The following is a 27743-nucleotide window of genomic DNA, read 5'->3' on the forward strand; positions in this document are numbered from 1 at the left end:
TTCTGAACCTCTATGAGTTTCAGTTCCCCCATCTGTAAAATGGGTGTTATCATACATGGCTCTTAAAGTACTGTACATGGTACAGATCATGATATCTAGCTCATGAGACACAAAAATAATATAATTAAGTTAAATATGACAAGTACAAGGTATCCATAAAATCTGGAAACATAGGCTGGGCCCAGTGACTCATGCCTGTAATCCCCAGCACTTTGGAAGGCCAAGGCAGGTGGATCACCTGAGGTCAAGAGTTCGAGACCAGGTTGGCCAACATGGTGAAATCCCATCTCTACTAAAAGTTTTAAAAAATAGCCAGGGCATGGAGGTGTACGCCTGCAATCCCAGCTACTCAGGAGGCTAAGGCAGAAGAATTGCTGGAACCTGGGAGGCAGAGGTTGCAGTGAGCCGAGATCATACTGCTGCACTCTGCCCAGACTGGGCAACAAGCGAGACTCCATCTCAAAAAAATAAAAAAAAGAAAAAGAAAAAGAAAAAGAAAAAAACCTGGGAACATAAATTATACGAATGTGTATACATGTTTGTTTATATTTATTTACTCATTCACTTTACAGAGTGAAAATGTCCTAGACAGCATTGTCTATATCTGTTTTCAGACTTTATGGACATCCTCTGTTAATGTAAATAAAATATATGAATATAATAAAATAAAACATTAATAATCACTTCCTCAGCATAAGGGACCATGTTTAGGAACTTCACAGGCATTTTCTAACTTAATGTTCACAGCAAGCCCTTAAAGTGGATTTTCTTATTAGCCCCATTTTACAGAGGTGTAAACGAAATACAGAGAGCAGAAGAGACTTGTCTACGTGTTAAGCTCATGCAGGGAACTGACAAAGCCAGTTTCAGATTCAGGTAGTCTCACTTCCGAGTCCATCCCTCTACACCATTTATGACTGCAGCAAAGGCTACATACACTGAATACACGGAACAGCATTCAGAGGGTGCCAGGCATGGGGTCTGGCACAGAGGAGAGCTTTACGAAATGCAAGATCCCATGAGTATTGAGCTCTTGGTGGGGAGAAACCAGATCCAACTTGTTCATCACTATATCTAGGAAAGTAATGCAAAAGAAGTTGTCTGTAAATATTTGTGGTTATCTGCAAATATTTGTGGGAGAGAAAGAAAGTTATTATGGTATTCCTTAGCCAAAGGCTGGAATCCTTGTTCCCAAAAAAATAAAGCTGGGCAAAGTGGCTTGCCTATACTCCTAGCTGCTTGGGAGGCTGAGGCACGAGGATCCCTTTAAGCTGGGAGTTTGAGACCAGCCTGGGCAACATAGTAAGACCCTATGTATAAATAAACAAACAAACAAACAAATAAATAAATAAATAAAAATGAATGAAGATGTTTAAACAAAAAGTCTAGGTCTGGCGCTGTGGCTCATGCCTGTAATCCCGGCACTTTGGGAGACCAATGTGGGCAGATCACTTGAGCTTAGGAATTCGAGACCAGCTGGGGCAACAAAATGAGACCCCTATCTCTACAAAAAACTTTTTTTTTTAAATTAGCTGGGTATGGTGGCAGTACACCTGTGATCCCAGCTACTAGGGAAGCTGAGGTGGAAGGATCACTTGAGCCTGGGTGGCAGAGGTTGTAGTGAGCTGAGATTGCACCACTGTACTCCTCCAGCCTGGGAGGCAGAGCGAGACCCTGTCTTAGAGAAAAAAAAAAAAGTCTGATAAATTCGAAGATTTTCCTAGGAACGTCCACTTCCTAAGAGGAATGGGGCTGCTGGAACTTGGAAGAGGGTCTGCAGACCTGCCTTGCCCACACGTCTACTGCACAGAACCTGGATTCCAAACCCTGAGCAGAGGCCAAGGCAGCTGCATGGCCGCCAAGGCACAGAGGGGCCTACCTTCCTCGGCGTCGTTCCTCAGCGAGGCCTCCAGCAGGGCCACGCTGGCCTCGAATGACACTTTCTTGCGGCGGCTGCCCGTGCTGCGCTTCCGCTCATGCTTTCGCTTGCGGTGCTGCAAGTCCTGCTCGTACTGTGCCCACTTCTTCAGCTGCTGGGCCCGGCGCTTCTGGGCGGCCCGCAGCCGCTCCAGCGTGGGCACCTTCTCCAGCAGCTGCAGCTCCGTCAGCAGGTCCACGTGGCTGGCCATGGCCACTGCCCTCCCCACGCCCTGGCTGGGGGCTAGCACAGTGCACCGGGGGCCAGGGCAGCGCGGGGCCTCTGGTGGGGCTGGGGCCTCATGGTGGGGCCTGTGGCAGGGAGGGAGACACAGATGAACACATGTGTCAGACTCCACAACTCAGATCTGATTGTCACCCCAACGCCCCGTGTTCAAAACGCTTTTGAAGTTTTCCTTCCATTGCTCCTTGAGAAAAGTACAAATCCTTACAGTGGCTCTGTAAGTATCAGCAAAGTCTGGCTGTGCTGTCTAATGCAGCAGCCAGTAGCCACCTGTGACTATTTACATTTAAATTAGTTAGAATGAAGTAAAATAATTTAATTCCTTGGTTGCACTATCCACATTTCAAGTGCACAATCGCCACATGCTTCATATTGGACAATGCAGATAGAGAATATTTCCATCACTGCAGAAAGCTCTATTGGATAGCTTGGTTGTCTGCCTCTCTAGCCACAGCCATTTAACAGGAACCATGCCCTTTTAGTTTTCTTGTATAGAGTCACTCTACCTTTTTTTTTTTTTTTTTTTTAAGACGCAGTCTCTCTCTGTCGCCCAGGCTGGAGTGCAGTGGCGCTATATTGGCTCACTGCAAGCTCCACCTCCAGGATTCACGCCATTCTTCTGCCTCAGCCTCCCAAGTAGCTGGGACTACAGGTGCCCACCACCACGCCCAGCTAATTTTTTTATATTTTTAGTAGAGACGGTGTTTCACCATGTTAACCAGGATGGTCTTGATCTCCTGACCTTGTAATCCTCCCGCCTTGGCCTCCCAAAGTGCTGGGATTACAGGCGTGAGCCACTGTGCCCGGCCAAGAGTCACCCTACTTTAAGGATCTGGGTATCTGGGTGCTAGAACCAGAAGGGGTGCAGGGAGGGTCAGGACATGATGGGGGCTGCAGACCCCCCAAAATCTGGAGACTATACAAACGTCCAAGGCCTCAGAATTATGAATATCTGATACTTCTGCTCAAGCCTCTTTTGTTCTGATCACTATGAGATGCAAGTTGTTCTGGAGATGGGATGGACAGGACTAGAAACAGACCAGAAGAAATAATATGCTATTGCAGTGCTTCTCAAAGTGTGGTCTGGGAACCCCATAGGGAATCCCTGAAACCATTTCAAGAAGTCCATAGGTCAAAACTATTTTCATAACTATACTAAGATATTACTAACCTTTTCCACTCATTTTCTCATGAGTGTACAGTGGTTCCCAAAACTATATGAAAAGTGACATTGCAACAGACTAAATGCAGAAGTAGATACAAGAATCCAGCTGCTAAGCTCAACATAAAGAATTTTGCAAAATTTTTAAACATCAATTTTCTCACTAAATTTTTTTGTTTTGAAAAATAGCTATTTTTCATCAAAATGTTATATATTATGCTTTCATAACAGTCTAATAAAAATATATTATAGATTATTATATTGTTATAATATATCTTGGGTTTATGGTTTATTTTAAAGGAATTATTACTAATTTTAAAAATTTCTCAATATTCATTTATATTATGATAAATATTGACAGATATAATCCACATAAACAAAAGCTCTTTGGGGTGCTCAATTTAAGGAACTAAAGAAATCCTAAGACCAAAAAGTTTGAAAAATGCGGAACTACTGAGACATAGAAAATCTTAAATTTCTCTCTTTGAATGACCTTTTAAAAAAAATTATATCTCTTGCTCTCATGAGTCTCAGACAACATCAGGTCAACAAAATTTCAGAGTGTAAAGCCAGCTGGTCTTCCGCACAGACTCTATGAACTTTCAGACACAGACGGAAAGGGTCTTAGGACAATCACTTGATCCTCTCTAAGCCTGTTCCTCCACCTGCAAAGTGTCCTATCCACCTCCCAGAAGTTACAGGTGCAAGGAATAAAAAGAGCTGGGGCTGGATGCAGTGGCTCAATGCCTGCAATCTCAACATTTTGGGAGTCCAGGGTGGGAGGAAAGCTTGAGGCCAGGAGTTCCAGACCAGCCTGGGGAACATAGCGAGACCCTTATCTCTACAAAAAAATAAAAATAATTTTTTTAAAAGAGCTGGCTCAAAACGTTAAGACACCTAAGCAATGAGACACAAGCTTGGAGGAGGAATGGTAGGGAGAAGTTAATGCAGCACATCTGTGAACCAGCAGGCAAGGCTGGTTTTGGGTTGTTGGGTAACAGGAAAGAATGGCAGGAGTCTACATCTGTGTGATGTGGCCCACTGTCGCATGAGTATTGGGTTAGCCCCTGGTTGGTTTCAAGAAGTGTTGTTAATCTCCTGGGTCGTCCGCATCACCTGCCCCTCCAAAAGCCCTTTCTACGGAAGGTGAAGAGCAGGGTTCAGCCTAAATCCTCAGGGGCTAGGTTGGGTCAGATCCAGATCGTTCTTCACGCCTCTCCCAGCTCGGAGACCAGAGAGTAAACAGGCAAAATGTGGAAGGGGTTGGCTTGGCAATGCCCAAAGGGCAAAAGTCCCAGGGTCTGAGTGGGTGTGACCTCAGCATACATAAGCCAGTGGCAAGTCTCAATGGGAGACAAGCTAGCTGGCTTTGGTTGCCTTTTGTTTGTTTTGTTTTGATTTCTGTTTTGAATATACTTGCAATGCACTTTCAACTAATTAAAGTTTTTATTTTAGATCATCGTAGATTCACAGGGAGCTGTAACAAATAGTACAGAGAGATCCTGTGTACACTTCACCCAGTTTATCCCAGTGGTAGCATCTTGAAAACTACTATACCATATCACAGCCAGAAACCTGACAGTGATACAACCCACCAATCTTATGCCGATTTCCCTAGTTTTACATGTACTTATTTGGATGTGTTTTGTTTTATGCAACTGTATCAATGTATCTACCACCTCAGTTCATAACCACACCTATCTCCTTCTCTAAGCTCCCCCTCCAACCCACTCCTGTCCCTGCCTTGGCAATTACTAATCTGTTCCCCATCTGTAGAATTCTGTCATTTCAAAAGATGTTATATAAATAGAGTCAGATAGCAGGTAACCTTTGAGGATTGGTTTTTTTCACCCAGCATCATTCCTTTGAGATTCATTCACATTGTTGCATGCATCAATAGTGCATTTCTTCTAGTTGCTGGGTAGTATTCCATTTTATGGATGGCCTCAATTTGTTTAACCATTTGCCTATTGAGGAACATCTGCATTGTTTCCAGTTTAAGGCTGTTCCATTCATCTATAGATTGTGTAAGCATAAGTTTTTGTTTCTCAGGAGCAAATACCCAAGAGTACAAGTGATAAGGCATATGGTAATTGCATGTTTACATTTTTTTTTTTTTTAAATCTCACTCTGTCGCCCAGGCTGGAGTACAAAGGTGCGATCTCGGTTCACTGCAACCTCTGCCTCCCAGGTTCAAGCGATTCTCCTGCTTCAGTCTCCCAAGTAGCTGAGATTACAGGCACCCACCATCATGCCCAGCTAATTTTTTTATTTTTGTAGAGACAGGGTTTCACCATGTTGGCCAGGCCGGTCTCAAACTCCTGACCTCAGGTGATCTGCCCATCTAGACCTCCCAAAGTGCTGGGATTATAGGGATTACAGGCATGAGCCACCGCGCCTGGCGCATGTTTGCCTTTTTTTTTTTTTTTTTTTTTTTTTTGAGACAGAGATTTGCTCTGTCGCCCAGGCTGGAGTGTAGTGGTGCGATCTCGGCTAACTGCAAGCTCCGCCTCCCGGGTTCAAGCCATTCTCCTGCCTCAGCCTCCCGAGTAGCTGGGACTACAGGTGCCTGCCACCGCGCCCGGCTAATTTTTTGTATTTTTAGTAGAGATGGGGTTTCACTGTGTTAGCCAGGATGGTCTCGATCTCCTGACCTCGTGATCCACCCGCCTCAGCCTCCCAAAGTGCTGGGATTACAGGCGTGAGCCACCATGCCTGTCCGCATGTTTACTTTTAAAAGAAAACTGCCCAACTGTTCTCCAGAATGGCTGTGCTGGTTTTGTGCCCTCCAACAATGTGTGAGTGATCCAGCTCCCCGCCAGCATTTGGGATTGTCACTGCTTTCTATTTTAGCCACTTAGATAGATGTTTTGGTTGCTTTTTAAGAAGTAAGGAGTTCAAAATAGTTCAATTCACAACTACCCAATATAATTATTATAGTCAGACCTCTCTGGGAGCTAGCAGACCACAAGTTTGTTTCACTCCACTTCCTCAAGTGAGCAAACATTTAATGAAGTCCTGTTCTGTGACGAGCCCTGATTCAGAGATGGATGTGGACCAGCTCTGCCTTCTCTCTGTCAATTTATCTTATAAATCCATTTAATTATCCCAGTAACCTAATAAAATAGCAGTACTAGGTACTATCATGCCCATTTTCCAGATATGGAAACTGAGGCACAGAGGGATTAAGTCATTTACCCAACATACCACAGCTAGATAATGGAAGAGCCAGTCCACCCGGGGTTCTCAAGGAAGGCTCTCCAGAATACAGGACAATGGATCTGAATCTCAGTGCAGAAGCAGGATTTCACCAGTTGAAAGGAGCAGACATGAGCTGAGAGGGAGTCAGGCAGCGTTCAAAGGTGTACAGAGTGGCTGACCACAATGGAGGGAACTCTGGAAACCAACACGCACAAACATGGCCCAAAGAGGACGTGGCTGCCCAGCCCAAAAGGAGCAGAGAAGTCTTGTTGGCAGTGATGAGCCACTTGTGACTGTGGGCCAGGCCTAACCAGAAAGTCCCCCTGCGATCCACATCATGTTTGTTGTTTTGTTTGGTCGAAGTCCGCACCATGTTTTACAATATTTTAATTCATTGCTAACATTTACAACTTGGAGATTTTATATCCAACATCGGAGGTTCGGCTTTTCTTAGAACATCTTGGTATGTGGCCACAGTGGACTCAGACGGCATCACCATCAACTGGTGTAGAGTCGGGCTGTCCCCTTTAGATAGGGCACATACCCTCTCCACTACCATAGTCCCCAATGCTCCCCATTACTCTTGCCTGACTGCCCTCACTGACTGACATCATTTGCCAGCTCCAATGTCATTTGAATTTGCAAGCTCTGTCTTAGGCAGAATGAGACAGCAGTTTCCAAATAACCAGAGCTCCAATCTGCATAAGAAAGGAAGGAGAGCCTGTGAGTTTCCCCAACACAGAGCAGGATGAACACAGCAGCTGGGCAGCCCCAAGACAGGGCACTGGCCTGGGTGCTGCAGCAGCCCACGGCAGCCAGGTTCCAATGGGCTGCAGCCTGGCCTCCTCGTGAGACCTGGACTCACCTGTCCACACTTCCAGAGAAAGCCCCAGAGGGTAGTAGGAACACAACCCAACTGCCAGGACCTGGGAGAGCAATGGCTATCATCAACACTTAAAGGGGATCCCCAAGGAAGACCTCATTTGGAGGAACAAGGAAATACAAGGAAGCAGTTGTGTGCACCCCAAGAACAGACACCAGCCTCCAGAGCTGTCCAACAAGCAATTTGACAAAGGTACTTGTGGTCAACGGCTGTCTCAGGAGGTGGCAAGTTCCTCATCACTCACTGGAGGATAAAATTTCCACCCGTGTCAGACTGGCCTAAGTATTTGGTGAGATGTCTTTCAGCCCTCAGATCCTGTACATAGTTACTCACTTCTTCATTATTATGACTGATCACCACTGAGTGGGAGGTACCAAAAACATGCTAAAAGTAACAATAAGAGTAATGGCACCAATCACTTATGCTGTTAAAGCACTTTATCCCTTTCAAAGAACTTCCCCAGCCATCATCTCAGTCAAGTGCTTCCCTAAGTGTGGAAGGAGAATCCACTCCAAGGAAATTTTCAAAAGTACAGGAACAAGTCTTGATGTAACATGGACCCACACAGACAGCAGGGTATATACACTTTTCACTTCTCTTTTAATCTTTCAGACTTTCTCCAGAGAAAAGTGTCAGTCCGATGCTAATAGATCCTTAACATCTTTATAACCATGCCAATCCTCCTTGTAAACAAAGAGAAAGCAGGCCTCAGGCTCCTGGCCTGGGCAAGCCACTGTATCTAGGATAGAATATAATAGCATTGTTTTGTTTCCTGTGGATTTGTTTTCACAATTACTGTTTATTTATGGTTGTGATATAAAATTTCCTTTTTAAACAAATCGATTTCAGTTAGAAATATCAAGTTGATAGTAAAGAAAAATTTAATGACAATGGCATTTAGTGTTGGCAAAACTTATAAGTGACTGACATTTGGGAAACCCGTCTTGCCACTTATCCTCATGGCAATAATCTTACAAGAGAAACACTCATATAAACTCATTATTTTGTTTGACATATATTTAGGGGGCACCTACCACATGCCAGGCCTGTGCTCAGGGCTAGAGAGGCAGCAGGGTGAAGGCAGACACAGTCCCTGTGCAGTGGATGGATGGCACAGACACACAGGAGTGGGTGACGTGCTCCAAGGATACGGAGGCTGAGCAGTAACTAAACTTGGGGCCTGACTCACAGCACAGTGCTCCCTCCATGGGCCCCAGGGTGGCAGGCCCCAGGCAGACAGAAGGCACCACTGCAGTGTCCTCCCTACTCCCAGCAAAAGAATTAAGGGCAGTTGCCCAGCCCCCTGGAGAAAGGTGAGAACAATGTCTCCCAGGGGCCAGTAAAAGGGGCCAGAGGCACATTTTCTCTGACTTGGCCCTCCCCGCCAGCCCCTCCCACCTCGCCCCTCTGGGTTCCTTGGAGCTGGGGCTCGAGGACAGCTCCCTCTTGATTACTGGTTTTCAGGTGACCTACTTTCCCCCAATAGACCCACACATCTCCTCCCACCCCCGTCTGAGAAAACCCTGCTTGGTCTAATTAAAGAACTGCCATGGTGCTGCAAACACAGCAGCGGGGCAGCCCCAAGACAGGGCACTGGCCTGGGTGCTGAGGCAGCCCACGGCAGCCATGGCTCCAATGGGCTGCAGACTGGCCTCCTTGTGAGACCTGGGCTCACCGATCCACGCTTCCAGAGAAAGCCCCAGAGGGTGATGGGAACACAGCCCAAACTGCCAGGATCTGGGAGAGCAAGGGTTACCATCAACACTTAAAGGGGATCCCCAAGGAAGACCTCATTTGGAGGAAAACCGGCTCCATGGAGATATAGCAAGTCCAGCATTGGAAAATCTAGACGGACCATCCTACAGAGAACGGGACACATGGGCCCACAAGTCAACAGAGTGTCCAGGACTGGCAAGACATCTGTGGGAGGGATCTGTGGAGGCCAGGTCGGGTGAGGTCATCCAGGAAGTAGGTGTGATATGAGAAGAGAAATCAGAAGCAAGGGGAAATAGGGCAGGGTACTTAAATTTTTCTAACATCTGAGTGGATGAACAAAAATAGTTTGATTGTGACCAGCAGGAAGTCTGAGGCCAAGGCACTTGACCCTTGGGGAAGCAGAAACAGGCCGCTGAGGTGTGTTCACCTCTTACCCCAGAGCCTTAACTCAGCCCCTGTTGTCTGACAAAGTCTGAACTTCATTCCTCGTGTTGACCCGAAAGGGAGAGACAGAGTCAGTGCATATCTGGGGAAGCAGAGACTCAGCTCCAGAGAGCTGACCCTTTAAGGGAAGGGCAAGAAAGTATGGCAGGGTACACCTCAGCCCTCCCACAATACACTTCTTTGAATAATAGCACCACCCAAAGTATGGCAGGGAAGTGGGCAGGATGTACTACAGAACTCCTCACACTCCACACCCTCAAAAAAGAAAGATGACTATTACAAGAGTTGTTTGGGGGACTAAATACACCTCTGGGAAAACTACAGAGGCACTGGTTTGGTGGTGATCTGTGTATTCCCACATTATTAGTCAGTGCTGGGTCCTGATGGGCCAGAGAATGTCAGCAGCCACCTGAGCCCCGCCGCAGTGATTGGTTGGGGCTAGGCACGTGTCCTGAGTTGGCCCAATCAGAAGCTCTCTCTTCTCACAAGCTGTGAACTGGCAGCATAACACCGGGTTGCTCCTGGAAGCCATCTTGCCACCATCCCTGCAGGAAGCTGGCTTTTGGATGAAGCCAGTGCTTGGCAGTCACCAGAGGGGAACAGGGTCCTTTAACTAAGGGGTCGCAGGACTTCAGTTATCCAAGCCAACAAAAGCCCCTTTATTATTTGAGCCGGTTGAATTGGATGCTGCTACCTGTAGCCAAAAGCACCTTAAGAGACAGCAACGATGTTTTTAGGGGTGCAGAAATAGGGACCCCAGAGGCAACTGTTGCTTGTAGCAAAATGAATGGCCTCTCGCTGAGGCATATTACCAAATACCTTCTCTTACCCCTACAATGGTTATTTCTTGGCCCTTCAGGCCCGAGGTGAGGCCCAGCTTTGAGGAAGGGTAGGAAGGTCAAAGCCAGGTTCTCAGAGAAGCGCTGCCCACTCGGCTAGGAGAAGGGGGCCCAGGCTTTGTTCCTTCTTAATTCTGGGAGAGCAGTCGGTTGACACATCTTTGAACTCGAGCCTAGTACCTCGAGAAAAACAACACGAAGGAAGGTGAATTCAAATTTAAGAGATTTTAAAATATGAGTCAGAAAGTGTTTCAAAGTTCACACTGTTAAAAGGAAATGTGAAGATTTGTTTTCATGTTCTTCAGCTATTCTTCTCCACACAATATTGGCAGCAGCCTGGAGGAAGGCGATGGGTCCTTTTCTCCTTATGTTTCCTGTACCATTGAGCACGAGGGAAAGAAGAAAACAAAACAAACAGTGCTGGCTTTCCTACTCCTGGGATCTCACTCGGGACCTACTTTTTCTCCTAAAGGATGTACACCCCCGCCCTCCCACAACACACTTCTTTGAATAATAGCATTTTTTTTTTCAAGCATAAAGATGCTTTAACTCATGAGCAAAGAGACTTCTGGGGCCCTTGGTGCTCCAAATACCTGAATTAGAAATCACTGTTGTCTCCCCTAATCTCATTCCCATGGGATTTTTGTGGACTGATTGTCCTACTCCTGCTAGGATGAACCTTCTAGACTTTGGGCCTTGTCATCATAGACAGATCTCCTGGTTTTAAATTGGTTGTGAAACTCAGATCCCCACAGGCCTGCTCTGTAACTCCAATTCTCCCAGCTGTGCTCCTTCATTCAGATCTCTGACTTGTCACTGTCCCCTGAAGCCCATTGACTATATAACCCCATTTGGCAGGACTTTGTGTGTATTGGGGAGGCTGAAGGTAGAGGAGGCAGGATTCAAAAACCACACATTCAACAAGAACAAAGATGAAACAACTCATGTATCTTGAGCTGTCCCAGGAAAAGAATCAGGTCATCATGTCCAGCAGTGGAACAATAACAGACCTGCTGACCTGTGTCTGAACTGGCTGGGCCATATTGGGAGCAGAGGACCAGGTGTTAACAAAAGGCAACAAGAAAGGATCAGCTTTGTTCCAGGCCTCTGGAGGGCACAGTGAGGCTCAGGCATGGTAATATGAAGAAGTGGAATCTGCAGCCTGGGCAACATAGCAAGACCCCATCTCTACAAAAAAAACAATTAAAATTAGCCAGGTGTGGTGGCGTGTGCCTCTAGTCCCAGCTACTTGGGAGGCTGAGGTGGGAGGATCACTTGAGCTTAGGGGTTGGAGGCTGCACTGAGCTATGATGACACCACCCCACTCTAGCCTGGGTGACAGAACAAGACCCTGTCTCTGAAAATAAAAAATAAAAATAAATCATTTAAAAAATAAATACATGAATAAGTTTTTAAAAGAACAACTAGGATCAGCCCGGCATGAGGATAAACTGTCTAACAGTGATAATTCAACAAAGTCCAGCCACTGCATGATGCTGGAGTCCCCACTGCCAGGAACTCCATGGCCTTTAGAGGTCTATGTTGAGTGGTAGATGGGACTGGCCCCGTGAAGGCCCGTGAGCCCCAATCCTGGCCTGCAGGGGACGGCATCGTATTGGGACTAAGCAGTCTATCATGCGTATCTGCACCCAGCATTTGGTAACCACCAGGCTACACAACTTGCAAGGCCCATTTTAAGCAGATACTGATTGATGATTTGGATTGGTTCTGCCTGTCAGGGTGAAGCCGCTCTCTCAGGCTCAGCCCCAAGAAAACTTCAAAGGAGGCCACAGCTCAAACAGGTAAAGGAAAACCCATGAACACACCCATCTTCCATGCTGAGCTTCCCCGCAAGATCTTCAACCCAGGGAAGCCCACACACTTGTGGGTAAGTACAGCAGTGTTGAGAAGGCCGTAGGGGACAGGAACAAGGGTGCCAAGGACAGGGGCACTCACAAAGCTGACATGATGTCTACAAACACATTAGTCAGTCACAGTCACGGTGCTAAACCAAACAGCCTGTCTTCTAAAGAAGCTTATGTAATAGCTAAGCTTGGGGAAACGGGAGTTAAATTACAAACAGTTTCTCCAGGCTTGAGGGAGTGTGGTCCACCCCCTCCCTTCACAGGGAGATAAAAACTCCCTTTGCAGCTGGAGGGATCATTTTCCAAAGGAGACCACCTGTGGCTACGGAACACACTCCTGGGTCACACAGGTATTAAACAGGGGATGGCCCTTCACATCGGGTAGGCTGGGGGTGGCCTCTAATCCCTGCCTTTCTCTCCCAGCATGACACTCATGACAAAACTTTCCTCTGTTGTGCCACCACTTAGGTTGGTGGTGGCTACTTGGTGCACTGTGAGGAGAGGGATTACGAAGCCATGTGTGATAACGGGAAGAATGTGTGTTGTGATTAATTAGCAAAGCCTGCCATGGCTGAAGAGATGGGAAGTAGCTGCCTGCATACTGAGTATGCAATTCTGTTCTACATCATGCTGCCTCAGAGCCTGGCATCCAATAGTTGCCTTTGTATCCACTGATTAAAATCCTTGGCTGGGCATGGTGTTTTATGCCTGTAATCCTAGCACTTTGGGAAGCCAAGGATCTAGAAAGTTATCAGATATGAGCGGAAAGGCCCCTTAAATCCCAGGATATCATCCAAACAACAGCAAAAACTCACCGTGGCATCAGTAGATAAGCATCAAGAAAATCTCAGGTTCATGTCGGAATTTTTCCAGTAACCCACCCTAGGGGGCAAAGGAAGAACTGTACTCCACCTGTTAAGGTGACTAGATCCAGACTCTAGGAACTCAAGCAGACGAGGGCAGCCCCTGTTTTGCTCCATATGGATGTTAGCAAGTATTTGTTCTATTGCAAATTGGTCTGTCTGCTTTGTTAACCAAAATGTCCCCTTATCTCCCTGATCACTAATACCATGGATTTTCTGACATCTCGTTGCATTTTACCAGGAAGATCTTCTAAATAACTTGCAGCTCTTTTACAGTTTTTTCTAGTTCCTACTTCCCCCTCCCAAGCCTGGCCCTGGAATGTGGGGAGATGGAATGCTGTTGGTAATTGAATAGGGTCCATTCAGGAATGGAGAAGGACCAAGGCACTGTTGCCAGCTGACACCCTTCCTCATCCAGATCTGGGGATCACTGTCTTGTCCATTCCAAGCATCTTGGGCTCTACATCATTACCAGCATGAGAGAGGAAGGGGAAAATAGTTTGCTGCCTAATAAGACCACTCTCCCCATTTCAGAAACCTCAAATATCCCTAACAAGCTATCTCCTCCCCTTTAGCTAGGGATGTTCTTAGCCAATTAGGAAGTAGTTGGGATAGATTTTTTTTTTTGTTTTTGTTTTGGATGCAGAGTCTAACTCTGTTGCCCAGGCTGGAGTGTGTTGGTATGATCTCAACTCACTGCAACCTCTGCCTCCTGGGTTCAAGTAATTCTCCTGCTTCGGCCTCCTGAGTAGTTGAGATTACAGGCATGCACCACCATGCCCAGCTAATTTTTGTATTTGTAGCAAAGACAGGGTTTCACCATGTTGGCCAGGCTGGTCTTGAACTCCTGACTTCCACTGATTCCATCCATCTTTGCCTCTCAAAACGCTGGGATTATAGGCGTGAGCCTCCGTACCCAGCCTGAGATGGGAAATTTTTAAAACTTTTCATATAGTTTGTTCACTGAAGTTCAGAGAATAATTCCAAGGAAACAGGGACGATTAAAAGCATGGAATTGAACTTGAAGGAAAAAGTCCTACCTTGGAGGACAAAAGAATGAGAAGAGGAAGACAGAGGGCAACACAGAGAGCAGATTCCAATTAAGTGCAGGATGGAACTGACATTCGAACCAACGTCTACCTAACTCCAAAGCCTACACCCATAAAAAGCAGGAGAAGAAGGAACTGGGAAAATCTCTAAAGGAACCATAAGTGTTTTAACAGATCTTTCTCATGAATTGCAAGAAGATTTCAGAAAACTCACAGTATTTATGACCAGGGAGATGGGGACATTTTGGCCAACAAACCAGACAGACAAATTGGTAATAGAACAAATACTTGCTGAAGTCAGTATAGAGTAAAACATATACGCTTAATGAAATTAAAGGCTAACACTGCAGAGCCTATAAACTAGATACATGAAATGAACCTAGAAACAAAGAATGCCAGGTAATCATGGCAGCTTCTATGTCCATCTTACCTTCCACCTGCCAACTTCTTTGCATGTAACCTTTCTGGGAATCACTGCACCAACTCTGCGATGTAGATATTGTTCCCATTTCAGAGAGGAGAAAACTGGGACTCAGAGAGGTTAGGGAACTTGTAACTAGGGCTGATGTTCCAGATGTGTGTGGTTGGCATCTCTTCTGATTAGTCTGGCATCTGTTTTGATTGGTCAGTCTCTATGCCATTAGTTAAGTATTTTTAATATCCTCCCTGCTTAAAAATAAAAGAAAAAATGTCGGACAGGAAAGATGAGCCACAGAGGCATGACTGTAAGAGGAGTCCTTGAAGGAAAATAAATGAAATCTATGCAGAGTAAGGATAACTGATTAAAGTCATAACTTCCCTTACTGTTGGAGCTGTCATCACTTTTGGAGGCTTGGGCAGGAAATACATCTCATCCTAAATTTCATAAAATCTGCCTTCCAAACCCCAATAGGCTCAACCCCCTATGGGTGCTCCCTTTTTCAGTGATCATTTTTGTGTGTTTTATTTGTTTTGTTGGTTTTTTGTTGTTGTTGTTGTTGTTTTGAGACAAAGTCTCTGTCACCCAGGCTGGAGTGCAGTGGCACTATCTCGGCGGCTCACTGCAACCTCAACTTCCCAGGTTCAAGTGATTCTCCTGCCTCAGCCTCCTGAGTGGCTGGGACTACAGGCAAGTGCCACCCCACCCGGCTAATTTTTGTATTTTTAGCAGAGACAGGGTTTCACCATGTTGGCCAGGCTGGTCTCAAACTCCTGACCTCAAGTGATCCGCCGGCCTCAGCCTCCCAAAGTGCTGGGATTACAGGCGTGAGCCGCCGTGCCCAGCCTCAGTGAGCACTTTCTCACTTTCACTTCACCTGGTAACTCCCAAACCAGATTCATAACAGCAACTGGCCTCTCTCCTCTTCTCTCTGAGAGATGAAACTGCTAGTAGAATAAAACAGAAAGTTTCCAGATGCTCTACATTTTGGTAAGTGAAGTTTCCTTCCAATAGGCAGGTTTTGAAGTCTCAGTACTGGATCTCTGACCTTCCAGGTCACCATGCAGAGAAGCAGGCTGTAGTATTCTGCCTTTAGAGCATTGCTTCTGTTCCTCCCCTCTTTGATCTCCAGCCAAAGTTCCTCCACTTTGATTCCCTCCTCTTGGGTACACAGAACTCCAAGCACACCTCCGCTTCCCTCTCACCAGTTGTATTTCCTTTGAACATGGTAACTTCTCTATAAGCCATAGTTTCATCCCACGAAAGTGGTGTTGCTAACACGATTGAATTTGTCTCCTCATGTTAAAATCTCAGGTTCACTTTGTTAACTGCTTTGGTCTACACTAAAATGTCTGGAGCTCTACGACCACACCCATCCTTCTACTTAGCAAATTCCTGAACACCCTGTTTCATACTCGATGCCAACAATGAGTAACTACTAGTTTCAGGATTTTCTTCTGGCAATTTTCTCTGTGAATTCACTTCCATTTTTAATTTAAAGTCTATTTATTTAGCCAATAAACAAATATTTATTGCCATCTATATGAGGCAGGCAATAAAGTAGGGTGGCTCTAAGGATCCCTTAATGAACAAACCTATTGATCAGAGAGGTCCTGCTTCTAGTAAGGGCAAAGTAGCTCTTTCTGGACCAAACTTCCCACACAAAACTATTACGAATTCTAGACAAGAAAAAAAAAAAAAAGATTTGGAAGGCACTAAATGTGTTCAACTACAAGCAAGTAGAAACTGCAGAGGCGGCAACACCTGAAAGAAAGAAATGGCACGGCCGGGCGCGGTGGCTCACGCCTGTAACCCCAGCACTTTGGGAGGCCAAGGCAGGCGGATCACGAGGTCAGAACATCGAGACCATCCTGGCTAACATGGTGAAACCCCATCTCTACTAAAAATACAAAACATTAGCTGAGCGTGGTGGTGGGCGCCTGTAGTCCCAGCTACTCGGAAGGCTGAGGCCGGAGAATGGTGTGAACCCTGGAGGCGGAGCTTGCAGTGAGCCAACATAGCGCCACTGCACTCCAGCCTGGGGGACAGAGTGAGACTCTGTCTCAAAAAAAAAAAGAAAAAAAAGAAATGGCACTAGATAACTTTCGTGTTTTTATAGCTTTTTACTTGTGGGAAGCCCCCAGGCAATGCTGTACTTACTAGCTAAAACTTGGATAGAAAACCAAACCACTGTCTTACTATTTGAGGAGTTTAAAGACAGAGTTCAGGTAACCACAGCTGGAAAATAAGGAGAAATATCCCAGACAAGAATCACAGAACAGTAGCCCGAAATTCTGAGTATAAACAGTGCCCAAATCTCACTGAATGATACATACAGGGCAGACTTCAAGTAGTTCAACTAAAGCTAAATGAATTGAGCAAAGATTTCACATGTTGCCCTGTTGCCCACCCAAGGAAGACTGAGTTTGGAGTTTGAGTTTGGTCAAGTTAATTGCCTGATATATATATATATATAAAAAATATATAAATATTATAAATAATATATAAATAATATTTATTTATATTATAGTATTTTATATATATATATATTTCTGAGGAATAGGAAAGAATTCAGAGTCTCTTCAGGTCTCATTCACAACATTTAGGGTGTAATCCAAAATTACTAGGCAAATTAAAAACAAACAAACGGGAAAATGTGACTCAAATTCAAGAGAAAAGGCAATCAATGGAGACCAATCTCAAGGTGACCCAGGTGTTGGAAATAATAAAGATCTTTAAAGCAGTTATTACTTTGCTCAAGAATGTAAAGGAAATTATGCTTATAATAAAAGAACAGATAGGAAATCTCAGCAGCAACATCGAAATTACAAAGAAAAGAACCCAAAGCATCAATTCCACTAAATTCTCACCAATACCTTCCTCTGCAACTCTTTGGGTGGTGTCTCTCACTAGGGACAGTTACAAAGTTCTAATATATTTATTTCAATGACCACTTTTAAGCACCTTCCAAGTGCCAGGTTCCAGACAGCCTTTGGGGCACAAAAATATGTCACAAAGACCAGATTTTCTTCTCTGACAATGTCTATATAGCCCACTAGTCACTTCTCGTATCTTCCCTTCTCATTCAGGTCTTAAATTTTAAAAAGAGATTAAAGTCCTGCTGCGGCATCTTTCCAGAGCTTCGTAGTGCTTCCCCCTTATCTTCCAGATCACTCCTGGTGGAGCCATTTGCTCCAAATAAAGCACATAGGAATGAGAGGCAGGCTGTCAGGTTTGACACGTGTGAATATTCTCCCTCCACTGGCTGAGAGCCAGGTCAGTTCTACCAAAAACTCTGGGACATCACAGGAAGTCCATGGGGAGGCACTCACCATTACAACATCTCTTTCCCAGTTCTACTCTGCTTTTGCAAAATCTGTTAGGAAAGAGGTTCTCAAACTTGGCATTGGAATCACTTGAAGATGCTGGGAATATACAAGAAGATCACAGAGAAAGGCCACTACGAATCTATCAGAATGGTCAAATTTTTTTTGAGACAGAAAATGCCAACTTTGGCAAAAATTCTTACACACTGAGTGGGAACATAAATTAGTACAACCACTTTTTAAAGCTGTTCAGCAGTGTCTTGTAAAATTAAACATGGGCATGTCCTATAATCCAGCAATTGAATTCCTAGGAATACACCCAGCAGAAATTTCTTTTCTTTTGAGACGAAGTTTCACTCTTGTTGCCCAGGCTGGAGGAGTGCAATGGCGCAGTCTCGGCTCACTGCATCCTCCGCCTCCTGGGTTCAAGCAATTCTCCTGCCTCAGCCTCCTGAGTAGCTGGGATTACAGCCATGTGCCACCACGCCCGGCTAATTTTGTATTTTTAGTAGAGACGGGGTTTCTCCATGTTGGTCAGGCTGGTCTCGAACTCCCGACCTGAGGTGATCCGCCTGCCTAGGCCTCCCAAAGTGCTGGAATTATAGGCGTGAGCCACCGCGCCCGGTCAGAAATTTCTATATACATTCACTGAAAGGCATTCACAAGAATGTTAATTGCTCTATTTCTAATAGACGCAAACTATAAACAACCCAAAATGCCCCCAACAGTAGTTTGGAGAAAAAATATCGTTTGTTCACACAATAGAACATTGTACAGTAATGAGAATGAACAATATACAACTACACTCAACAATATGGATGACTCTCACAAACAATGTTAACCAAAATAACCCAAACACACAAAACTGCATGCTATATGATTGCATTTATGTAAAATTCAACAACAGGCAAAACTAATCTATGCGGTTTCAGGGTGTGGGGAGTGACTGGAAAGGGACATACAGGGTAGGGGAAGGGGATTGTGGAGTGCTGTTAGCGCCCCAAGCAGGATATGGGTTAGACAGGTTCAGTCTGTGAAAAATTGATTCATTTAAGATTTGTGTACTTTTGTGTATTTGTTTTTCCTTAAGAAATCACAATTTTTTTTTTTTTAAATACTGCTGTCTGGGTCCCACCTCTTCAGATTCTAGTTTAATTGGTCTAGAATGCAGCCAGAAATTGACATTTTTAAAAGCTCCCCAGGTGGGTCTCATGTGCACCCAAGAACCACTGTATCAGAACCTGGCAACTCTCCTATTTCTTGGAGCAGAAAGTGCTGCTGCTTCTCCAGAAAGGCTAAAAGCAGGATGTTTTTGGTAGAACACTAGTAGCACCAGAGGATGTTAATAGGAGTTACATGAAAAAAAGTCTTCTATAGTCATATACGTAATATATTTATTTTTATTTTATTTTATCTTTTTTGAGATAGGGTCTCAGTATGCTGCCCAGGCTGATCTCAAACTCCTGTGTTCAATCAATCCTCCCGCCTCAGCCTCCTAAGCAGCTGGGATTATAGCTACTACCACGCCCAGCTAGTAATATATTTCATTACAATTATCAACTGTTATTGAACACTCACTGCATTCCTGGAGCTAAGCTATATGTTTTAGCTACTCATACTATCTCATGTAATCTTCACAGCAAGCCTATGAGAAAGGTACTATTAATCCCTATTTTATAGAAGGGCAGACTAAGCTCAGTGGGGTTAAGTAATTGCCCAATGTCCAGTAAGCAATAGGGCTGGGATTCAAATCCAGAGTGGCTTTGACACTGAAACCCATGCTCTTTTTTATTTTTTCCTTTTTCTTCCAAGAATTACAAGGGGTCAGGTACAGTGGTTCATGCCTGAATCCCAGCACTTTGGGAGGCCAAGATGGAAGGATGGTTTGAGCTCAGGAGTTTGAGAGTAGCCTGGACAATACAGTGAGACTTCATCTCTACAAAACATTAAAAAATTAGCTGGGTGTGTTGGCTCCCACCTGTAGTCCCAGCAACTCAGGAGGCTGAGGTGGGAGAATCGCCTGAGCCCAGGAGGTGGAGGCTGCAGTGAACTGTGATTGCACCACTGCACGATTGCAGATCACTGCACTCTAGCCTGGGCAACAGAGTAAGATCTTGTCTCAAGAAAAAAAAAAAAAGAGGACAATCAGTGAAGCCTACACACTCAACTAATGCCCTAAATTCCCCGTCCAGACAGCACTTGACTGCAGGAGTTAACAGAGCCTTTGCTATGGTAATCTGAGCTGTGAGGTGAAGACAAGAATATTGAATGTAGCAGTTCCCAAAGTGGTTTCCTTGCCTCCACCGCTTACCTTCCAAACCACCATCCACATCACTGGTGGAGTTTTCACTCTTAAGCCAAGTTTGATCCTGTATTTCCTTTGGAGGGAAGCATCTTGATGGCTCCCACTGCCTATGCTGTCCAGTTTCAAGCTCTCAGCTTAAACCATCCAATATCTGGACCTTGACATTTTAGCTTTCTCTCTGGCCAACCTAACTTCCCTCCCCACCTCCAACTCACTAAATACCTAATTTTCCAGGTGCACCCAACAAGACTGATGGATTCACTCCTCCCCAATGGTACTCACCATTTGCTGAGACTCTACTGTGTGCCAGGTACTATGCATAAATTGACTTTAATTCCCGCACTGAGTCTTAGAAACAGGTGTCATTACCCCCACTGGATTTATTAGTAAAAGGAGGCTCCTCTTGACATGCCCGAAGTCACAACCAGGAAGTGGCAGGGCTAGGATTTGAACCAAGATGTATCTGCTACAAAGTCCATGCAATTTTCACTACACCACACTCACCTCCTCGCCTTCACACACGCTGTTTTTTGTTTCGTTTTGCTTTGTTTGAGATGGAGTCTCACTCTTTCGCCCAGGCTGGAGTGCAGTGGCACGATCTCAGCTCACTGCACGCTCCGCCTCCCAGCTTCACGCCTTTCTCCTGCCTCAGCCTCCCAAGTAGCTGGCACTACAGGCGCCCGCCACCACACCCGGCTAATTGTTTGTATTTTTAGTAGAGACGGGGTTTCACCGTGTTAGCCAGGATGGTCTCGATCTCCTGACCTTGTGATCCGCCTACCTTGGCCTCCCAAAGTGCTGGGATTACAGGCATGAGTCACCACGCCCAGCCCACACACGCTGTTTTATGAGTGGCAGTACCCTTCTTTCTCTCCACCTGGCAAACTCCTCTTGTTCTTTGAGAGGTAGCTCAAGTGCTAAAACGACAATAGCTATCACCTCTTAAAGGCTTTCCAGGCACCGTGTTCAGCACTTGCCTTGTCTCATTTAGACAATATTGTCTCAATGTCTTTTTTTTTTCTTGAGATGGAGTTCGAGCTTGTCACCCAGGCTGGAGTGCAGTGGTGTGATCTCAGCTCACTACAGCTTCCGGCTTCCAGGTTCAAGTGATTTCCTTGCCTCAGCCTCCCGAGTAACTGGGATTACAAGCACACACAACCATGCCTGGCTAATTTTTTTGTGTTTTTAGTAGAGACAGAGTTTCGCCATGTTGGCCAGGCTAGTCTTGAACTCCTGACCTAAGGTGATCCGCCCACCTCAGCCTCCTAAAGTGCTGGGATTATAGCCATGAGCCACCGCACCCAGCCTCAATGTCTTAATATTGCCTCTGAATTGTTCTTTATCTCTCCTGTGCCAAATGGGCTTCGTTCCCCTCTCTAGTTCCAAGGCATTTGACCGCATCTCTTCTGTGGTGCTCAGCACTCTGGTAATTGCTGGTTTCAGATCTGCCTCTTGCATTGGACTGGATGCTCTCAGAAGACAAGGGATATGTATTGTTCACCTTTACATCCTATCATAGCGCCACCCAGCACATGGTAGGTATTCAATAAATGGGAGAGTGTGGACAGCAGGCTGGCCAAGAGACTGAAAATTCACGAAGAATTTCTGTTCTGCCATGAGAGAGTGGTCCTTTCACTTAGAACAAGAGCTGTAAAATCAAACTGGGCAAAACAGACCTGGCTAATGGGCGAGGAGGGTGGGCCTTGGGACCAGAACCAGGACATACCTCGCCTGGCCCCTGTGCTTTGCCTCCTGTGAGAGGGTGGGCTAAGATTGTTCTGGTCTTCACAGTCTCTTTTCCACTCTGCATGCTTTGCAATTGGCTCTATCTATCCCTGCTGAGGGGATTTGTTATAAAACAATGGTTAGGTTCATTCCACAGCACTGATTCAGTTGATTTTCTCAACTGCTCCTTGTGTTGTGTTGCTTTTAAGATGTCTCAAGTGAATGAAGAGCTATCTAGGACAGGTGGGCCCAAAGAAAATGTATCTAGCTAAGGATTGGTTCCCCCCAGGTGGGTCGACTAGATGGTCATACCCCTTTCTATATGGGCCTGTTCTTTTTCAGAAGGAGGCCCCTTTACAAGATATAGACAGATGTTTGATGTTCACTCATTGATTGAAAACCATTCTGTGGATCCACTCTACCACAGGCCTGTTCAGAGCACACCTGCTTGTAACCCCTGTGGTAAACAACTTATTTATGCCACCCACATCCAACCTCTATGAGCTTCAAGGCTGCTGATTTTTAAAGCCAGCCTCCTGTTCACTTGCTCACACTCTATCTGGACCAACATACAGATCTGCCCAGGTTTGAGTGATCGGTAATCAGTGCCAGCTGCGAACTCAGCTGGGTTTCCCCACAGGCTCCCTCAAACGAACCCTATTTGTAAACATGGAAACTACCAAAGAGACTATTTTAAAATTACTCACCCCTTCCTAACTTCCCACTTCTTCTGCTGCCCTATTAAGGATAAGCTCCATTATTTTTTTTTTCTTCTAATCAAGTTGTTTTCTTTTGAGAATTTCAAGCCTCCTCACACTGTGGGACATAGCGCATACGGTATTTTATGAATTTATTTGTAATATTCATGAATATAGAGTTTATCAAACAAAAGTTAGTTAAGCTTATGCATTTCTCTAGCACAATGTGAACCATACGGTTTTGCTCTCATTTTATTTGTTCCTGTGTCTGCCAACTCCAGGAGATGGGATCAACCTGAGGGCAAAGGCTGGTTTCATTTAATTTTGTATCCAATTCCAAGCACAAGGCCAGGTATAATGTAGTTTCTGAATATTTGATTGTCATTATGTAGGCATAGTCCAAAAGGTCATAAAATCTAAAAATTACTGCAGCACCTGCTGCAGAAACGTTCTGTTTTATATCTATCAGACTGACAAAAATGAAAGTTACTTAATCCTCAGTGCTGGAGAATAGATGGGGGAAACAGTCACACACTGTTGAGGAAACAGAAATTGGTTCAGCCTCTTTGGAGAACAGTTTAGCAATGTCTATCATAGTTGAAACTGCCAGGATTTTTCCTTATGAATAAAATCATCAGTGTATAGAGTATACAAAGACATATACACTGGTCAGACAAGGATGTTGCAATATTGTACATTTGTAGGAGGAAAAAACTGGAAACTATCTTAGCCATCATCAAGAAACTAGAAAATAAATGATAGTACATTATCACTGGACTATCAGATAGCCTTAAAGATCCAGGTATATCTGTGTGTTGGCATGTGCTCAGATAAATTAGCTGAAAAAGAAGATCTCGGAAGAGTTTTGTATAGTTGTGTTAAAAAGAAAAATGGATAAACATGTAAAAGAATATGGGTTTGTATATGCATATGAAATTTATGGAAAGATACATAAAACATTCATAGATTTATTCTGGGGAAAAGGGATGAGTGGCTGGGAAGATGGGGAAAATATACTTATGATACACTTATACTTTGTGTAATTAAAAAGCATGATATACAGCAATAGGAAAACAAAAGCTTAAGTTATATATAAAAGAAAAAAAGTGAATGACATTTTGGTGAAAATCTTTACTATATTTTTATAAGGTAATAGGCAATATTTATAAGACAACATTTCCTCTCTGTCCCGTCCATGGGATAGCCAATGACAGCAACAGTTCCAGAAAGAAAACCAGAGAGAGAAAATCACCAAAAAGGGCTAAGAGCCCTAAAGAGAATAAGTGTCAAAATGTGTACCTTTTACTTGTTCTTGGATGCGAGGAAATAAAGCCAGTTCTGATTAAGAGTCTGAACTAAGACATTCTGAGAACTCACCAGGCTGGCACAGACTCTGGGGCCAAGAAGCAGAGACTAGGAATGCCCAGATAAGTAATGGCCATAAGTAACCTAGTGAACAAAACGAATGACCGAGCTCCTGGGGACATAATGACACAGTGCTCTGCTCACCTATTTCCCCAGCCCCTGAATACTCCTAGGGACTAACTCAATGATAATAACACCATAAGAATAGTTGGCATGTATCAGGAACCTCCTACCTGTCAAGCAGAGGCTAAATGCCTAATCATATCAATTTATATTATGTTATTATTATTCCTGTTTTACACATGGGGAAATTGTGGCTCAGCAAATATATGCATGTAACTTACTCAAGGTTACAGTCGGTGCTGGAGGTAGGAATCAAACCTGTACCTGACTCTAAAGCCAGCCAAGGTCATTGCTAGCCTTCCCCGCTCTGAGGGAAGGACAAGAAAAAAGCACTCCCTCCGAGCAGGGAGTAGGGACAGCTCCATAAAGAGAAGACAGCATTTTTATGCAAAGAAAGGGCCAGAGAGTGTAGTGATTCAATGCAAGGACTTTGAAGCCTGAATTCGAATCTTGACTTTGCCATTTACTGGCTGTGTGACCTTGAGTAAGTCATTGAACCTGTGCTTCACTTTCCCAAGCAGCAAAATCAGAGTAGCAAGAAAGTCATCCCTGGCCAGACGCAGTGGCTCATGCCTGTAATCCCAACACCTTGGGAGGCCGAGGCGGGCAGGTCACCTGAGGTCAGGAGTTTGAGACCAGCCGGGTCAACATGGTGAAACCCCGTCTCTACTGAAAATATAAAATGCAGCTGGGAGTAGTGGCGGGTGCCTGTAATCTCAGCTTCTCGGGAGGTTGAGGCAGGAGAATCACTTGAACCTGGGAGGTGGAGGTTGCAGTTAGCTGAGATCGCTCTACTGCACTCCAGCCTGGATGACAGAGCAAGACTCTGTCTCAAAATAAATAAAATAATAATAATAACCATAATGTTACCCCTTAGAGTTGTTAGGAGGACTGAAGGAGTTAAATAGACAGCACCTGGCTCATAACAAGTACCAAGTGATCATGATGAGTATTAAGAAAAGGGTGCCCTTCCCTCTAAGCAGATGCAACCCTGCAGGGTGCAGAGTTTGGCAAGTGGATCACAGGCTAGATTTCAGCCTCTCCTTTAGCCGAGTGCCACTGTGCCTATCAGCAATACACAACTCTACAACCTTGCATAGGTCCTGCTGAGCAATTAACCTGCATGTACTGGCAGTTCTTCCTCCCACCTTCCCTTCCATCAGCCTAGCTGTGAATCAGAATCACCTGGCACACTTTGAAAAAAAATACAGACTTTCAGGGCCCTACCTTGGCCAATTCTAACACAGGTGGACTGGGCTAGGGCCCAGGCATCTGTACTTTTCACAAATTCCAGGTGACCAGATGACCCAGAAACAGTATGCTCCTGGATATGTGTTTTTGGAAGTACTCAAAGTTCATCATTCTGGCCGACATTCTGGCTGTCTGAGTTGCTTCTTGAGATGAAGCTTCCTCTTTATCAAGTCTGGTCCCAGGCCTGGGCACACGGGGAAGGGGCACAGTGAACATCTGTGACTCTGCAAGTCAGCCAGCACAGCAGATGGCTGTGTGAACAGGCACAACAGGCTGCATTTGCTTTTGTGCTTAAGCGGTTCGCACCAGGGAACCCTCACCTGTAGACTTGGGGTCTCCCATACCCTTGCTTCTCAAAGTGCAGTTCACAGACTAGCAGCTTGACACCCCCTGGGAGCTTGGTAGAAATGCAGAAACTCCATACCCAGCCCTACTGAGTCAGTTTCTGCACTTTAGCAGGAACCCAAAGGGGATCCATATGCAAGTTTGTGGATACGCCCTAGACCCCTTCTCCCTATCCAAGTAAGTTCTAACCAATGGGCACATCTAACCTGTCCAAACACCCTTTGGGGCCAGTCTTCTCTTTCAAACTCCTACAGAGACCTAGAAAAACAGCACAGTCCCTTCAGCAGCCCAGATTCACACGTAGCAGCCAGCCGAAGGCTCCGGGTGAAACTTCGCTTTAATAAGTTATTTATTTCTAAGTCCACATTAAAATAAACCTTCCCAATAAATTGAAAAAGAGACACCTCTGGCCTCTGTAATTCCAGGACATAAAACACCCTCCTCTTTTGTACAGAATTGAGACCCCTGCTTTCCTGCCTAAAGCCATCCAGGGACATCAAACAGTCCAAAGAAAACAAGCGATGTCTTCCTGTTGGCCAAGCTTCAAGTTATCAGGCAGATTTCACACTGCAGCTTGCCCTCATTAATCCAAGGCCTATCACATTGCTGTAAATGTCAGTGGAAAATAGCCATTCAGTGGGTTTCCTTCATTCCACTAGAAAGGGACAAAACAGGAAGCTGACAAGCAGCTGTGCCCCAGCTTGGCAAATCCCAAGGGCCCAGCTGACAGCACCTATGCTCCTCTGCCCCAGCCTACTTTCCAGATAAAGACGGCTCCTGTATCTACATAAGTAAAATGCAGTGGTGATGGCAGGAACAATTCAGATAATCTGGGCCCCCAAGCACCTGCTTGGGAAGGAAAACAGCTCGGTCTGAATGTCTTTGGCCTGAATTACCAATGGGCTGTTCATCATTCAAGTTCATCTAAATCTCTTCTGCCTATTCAAATGTTCCACAAGCTAAACCCCTGGGACTCCAGGGGACATAAGGCCTTCCAAGTCCTCATTCATTCCTTTAATGCATATTGATTGTCTCCCGTGTGCTGGGCATCATGCTGATCACGCTGGCCAACTGGAGACACACAGCTGAATGAATTGGACACAGTCGCCGACCTTATGGGGCTCATAGTCCAGTGTAGTCTTTCTTAACCTCAGCACTATTGATATTTGGGATCAGATAATTTTTTGTTGTGGGAGGCTGTGCTGTGCACCATAGGACATTTAGCAGCATCCCTGGTATCTACTCACTGGATGTCAGTAGCTCCTCTCTCCCACTATCCCCCACAAAGTTGTAACAACCAAAAATGTCTTTAGACATTGCCAAATATCCTCCCCAGGGAGGGTCAAACTGCCCCAAGTGACCACAGGTCTAGTGGATGAAACAGAAGACTAAGAGAGTAAGGCTCACATATAACCATATAATCACAATTATGATAAGTACTGCAGAGAAAAATCTGCTGGATATTATACCAATATTATCTACAGCTTGGAAGCCAAGCATTTTACATATGATTACAAATCCTTATGACAATTCAGAATTGTGTTTATTAGTCACTATTTAGCAACTTATTGAAGATGGTAAAAATAGCAACTTATTTCTTCATCTTTATTTCCAGATGAAGAAATTAAGGTTCAAGGAAGTGAAAAAATTTCCCTAGGCCCCAAAACCAGTGGAAGGCAGAGCCAGGATTTGAACCCTGGCCCCAAACTTTGCCCCCATATAAAAGGAAATGTAAGCCTGTGTTTGGATGTCCTCTGAAACAGGGAAGGTCTGTGGTCATGTGATGCTCTGACCAGCCATCCTAAAAGATTCATTCCTTCCTGGGGCCACCGTGGGGCTCAGCCACCATCTGCCACATCAGTCAAACTGCACATTGCTTGCATCAAGGCACATCTGTGGGCGAAGGAATGCCATTCTAGATTCTGAGACATCCAAGAACACCTCCCCTCAAAGCGCCTGCACCCAGGAATTTCCCCAAAGTCGGGGTGCATACCCAGAGCACAC

General features: G+C 45.1%; 1 protein-coding gene across 2 annotated transcripts in view; it reads right to left on the reverse strand.

The window, feature by feature from the left end:
• The window catches only part of LOC105496339 (protein phosphatase 1 regulatory subunit 16B), a 121741-nt gene that overhangs the window by 87975 nt on the left and 6023 nt on the right, over positions 1-27743 (reverse strand). For both annotated transcript variants that reach the window (XM_011766686.2, XM_071079336.1), the window contains one exon: positions 1880-2229. In XM_011766686.2, coding sequence (XP_011764988.1) covers positions 1880-2129 — 250 coding nt within the window. In that variant the 5' untranslated portion in view covers positions 2130-2229. The remainder of the gene's footprint in view (positions 1-1879; positions 2230-27743) is intronic.

This window comes from Macaca nemestrina, chromosome 15, assembly GCF_043159975.1.
Source record: "Macaca nemestrina isolate mMacNem1 chromosome 15, mMacNem.hap1, whole genome shotgun sequence".
Lineage (NCBI taxonomy): Eukaryota > Metazoa > Chordata > Mammalia > Primates > Cercopithecidae > Macaca > Macaca nemestrina.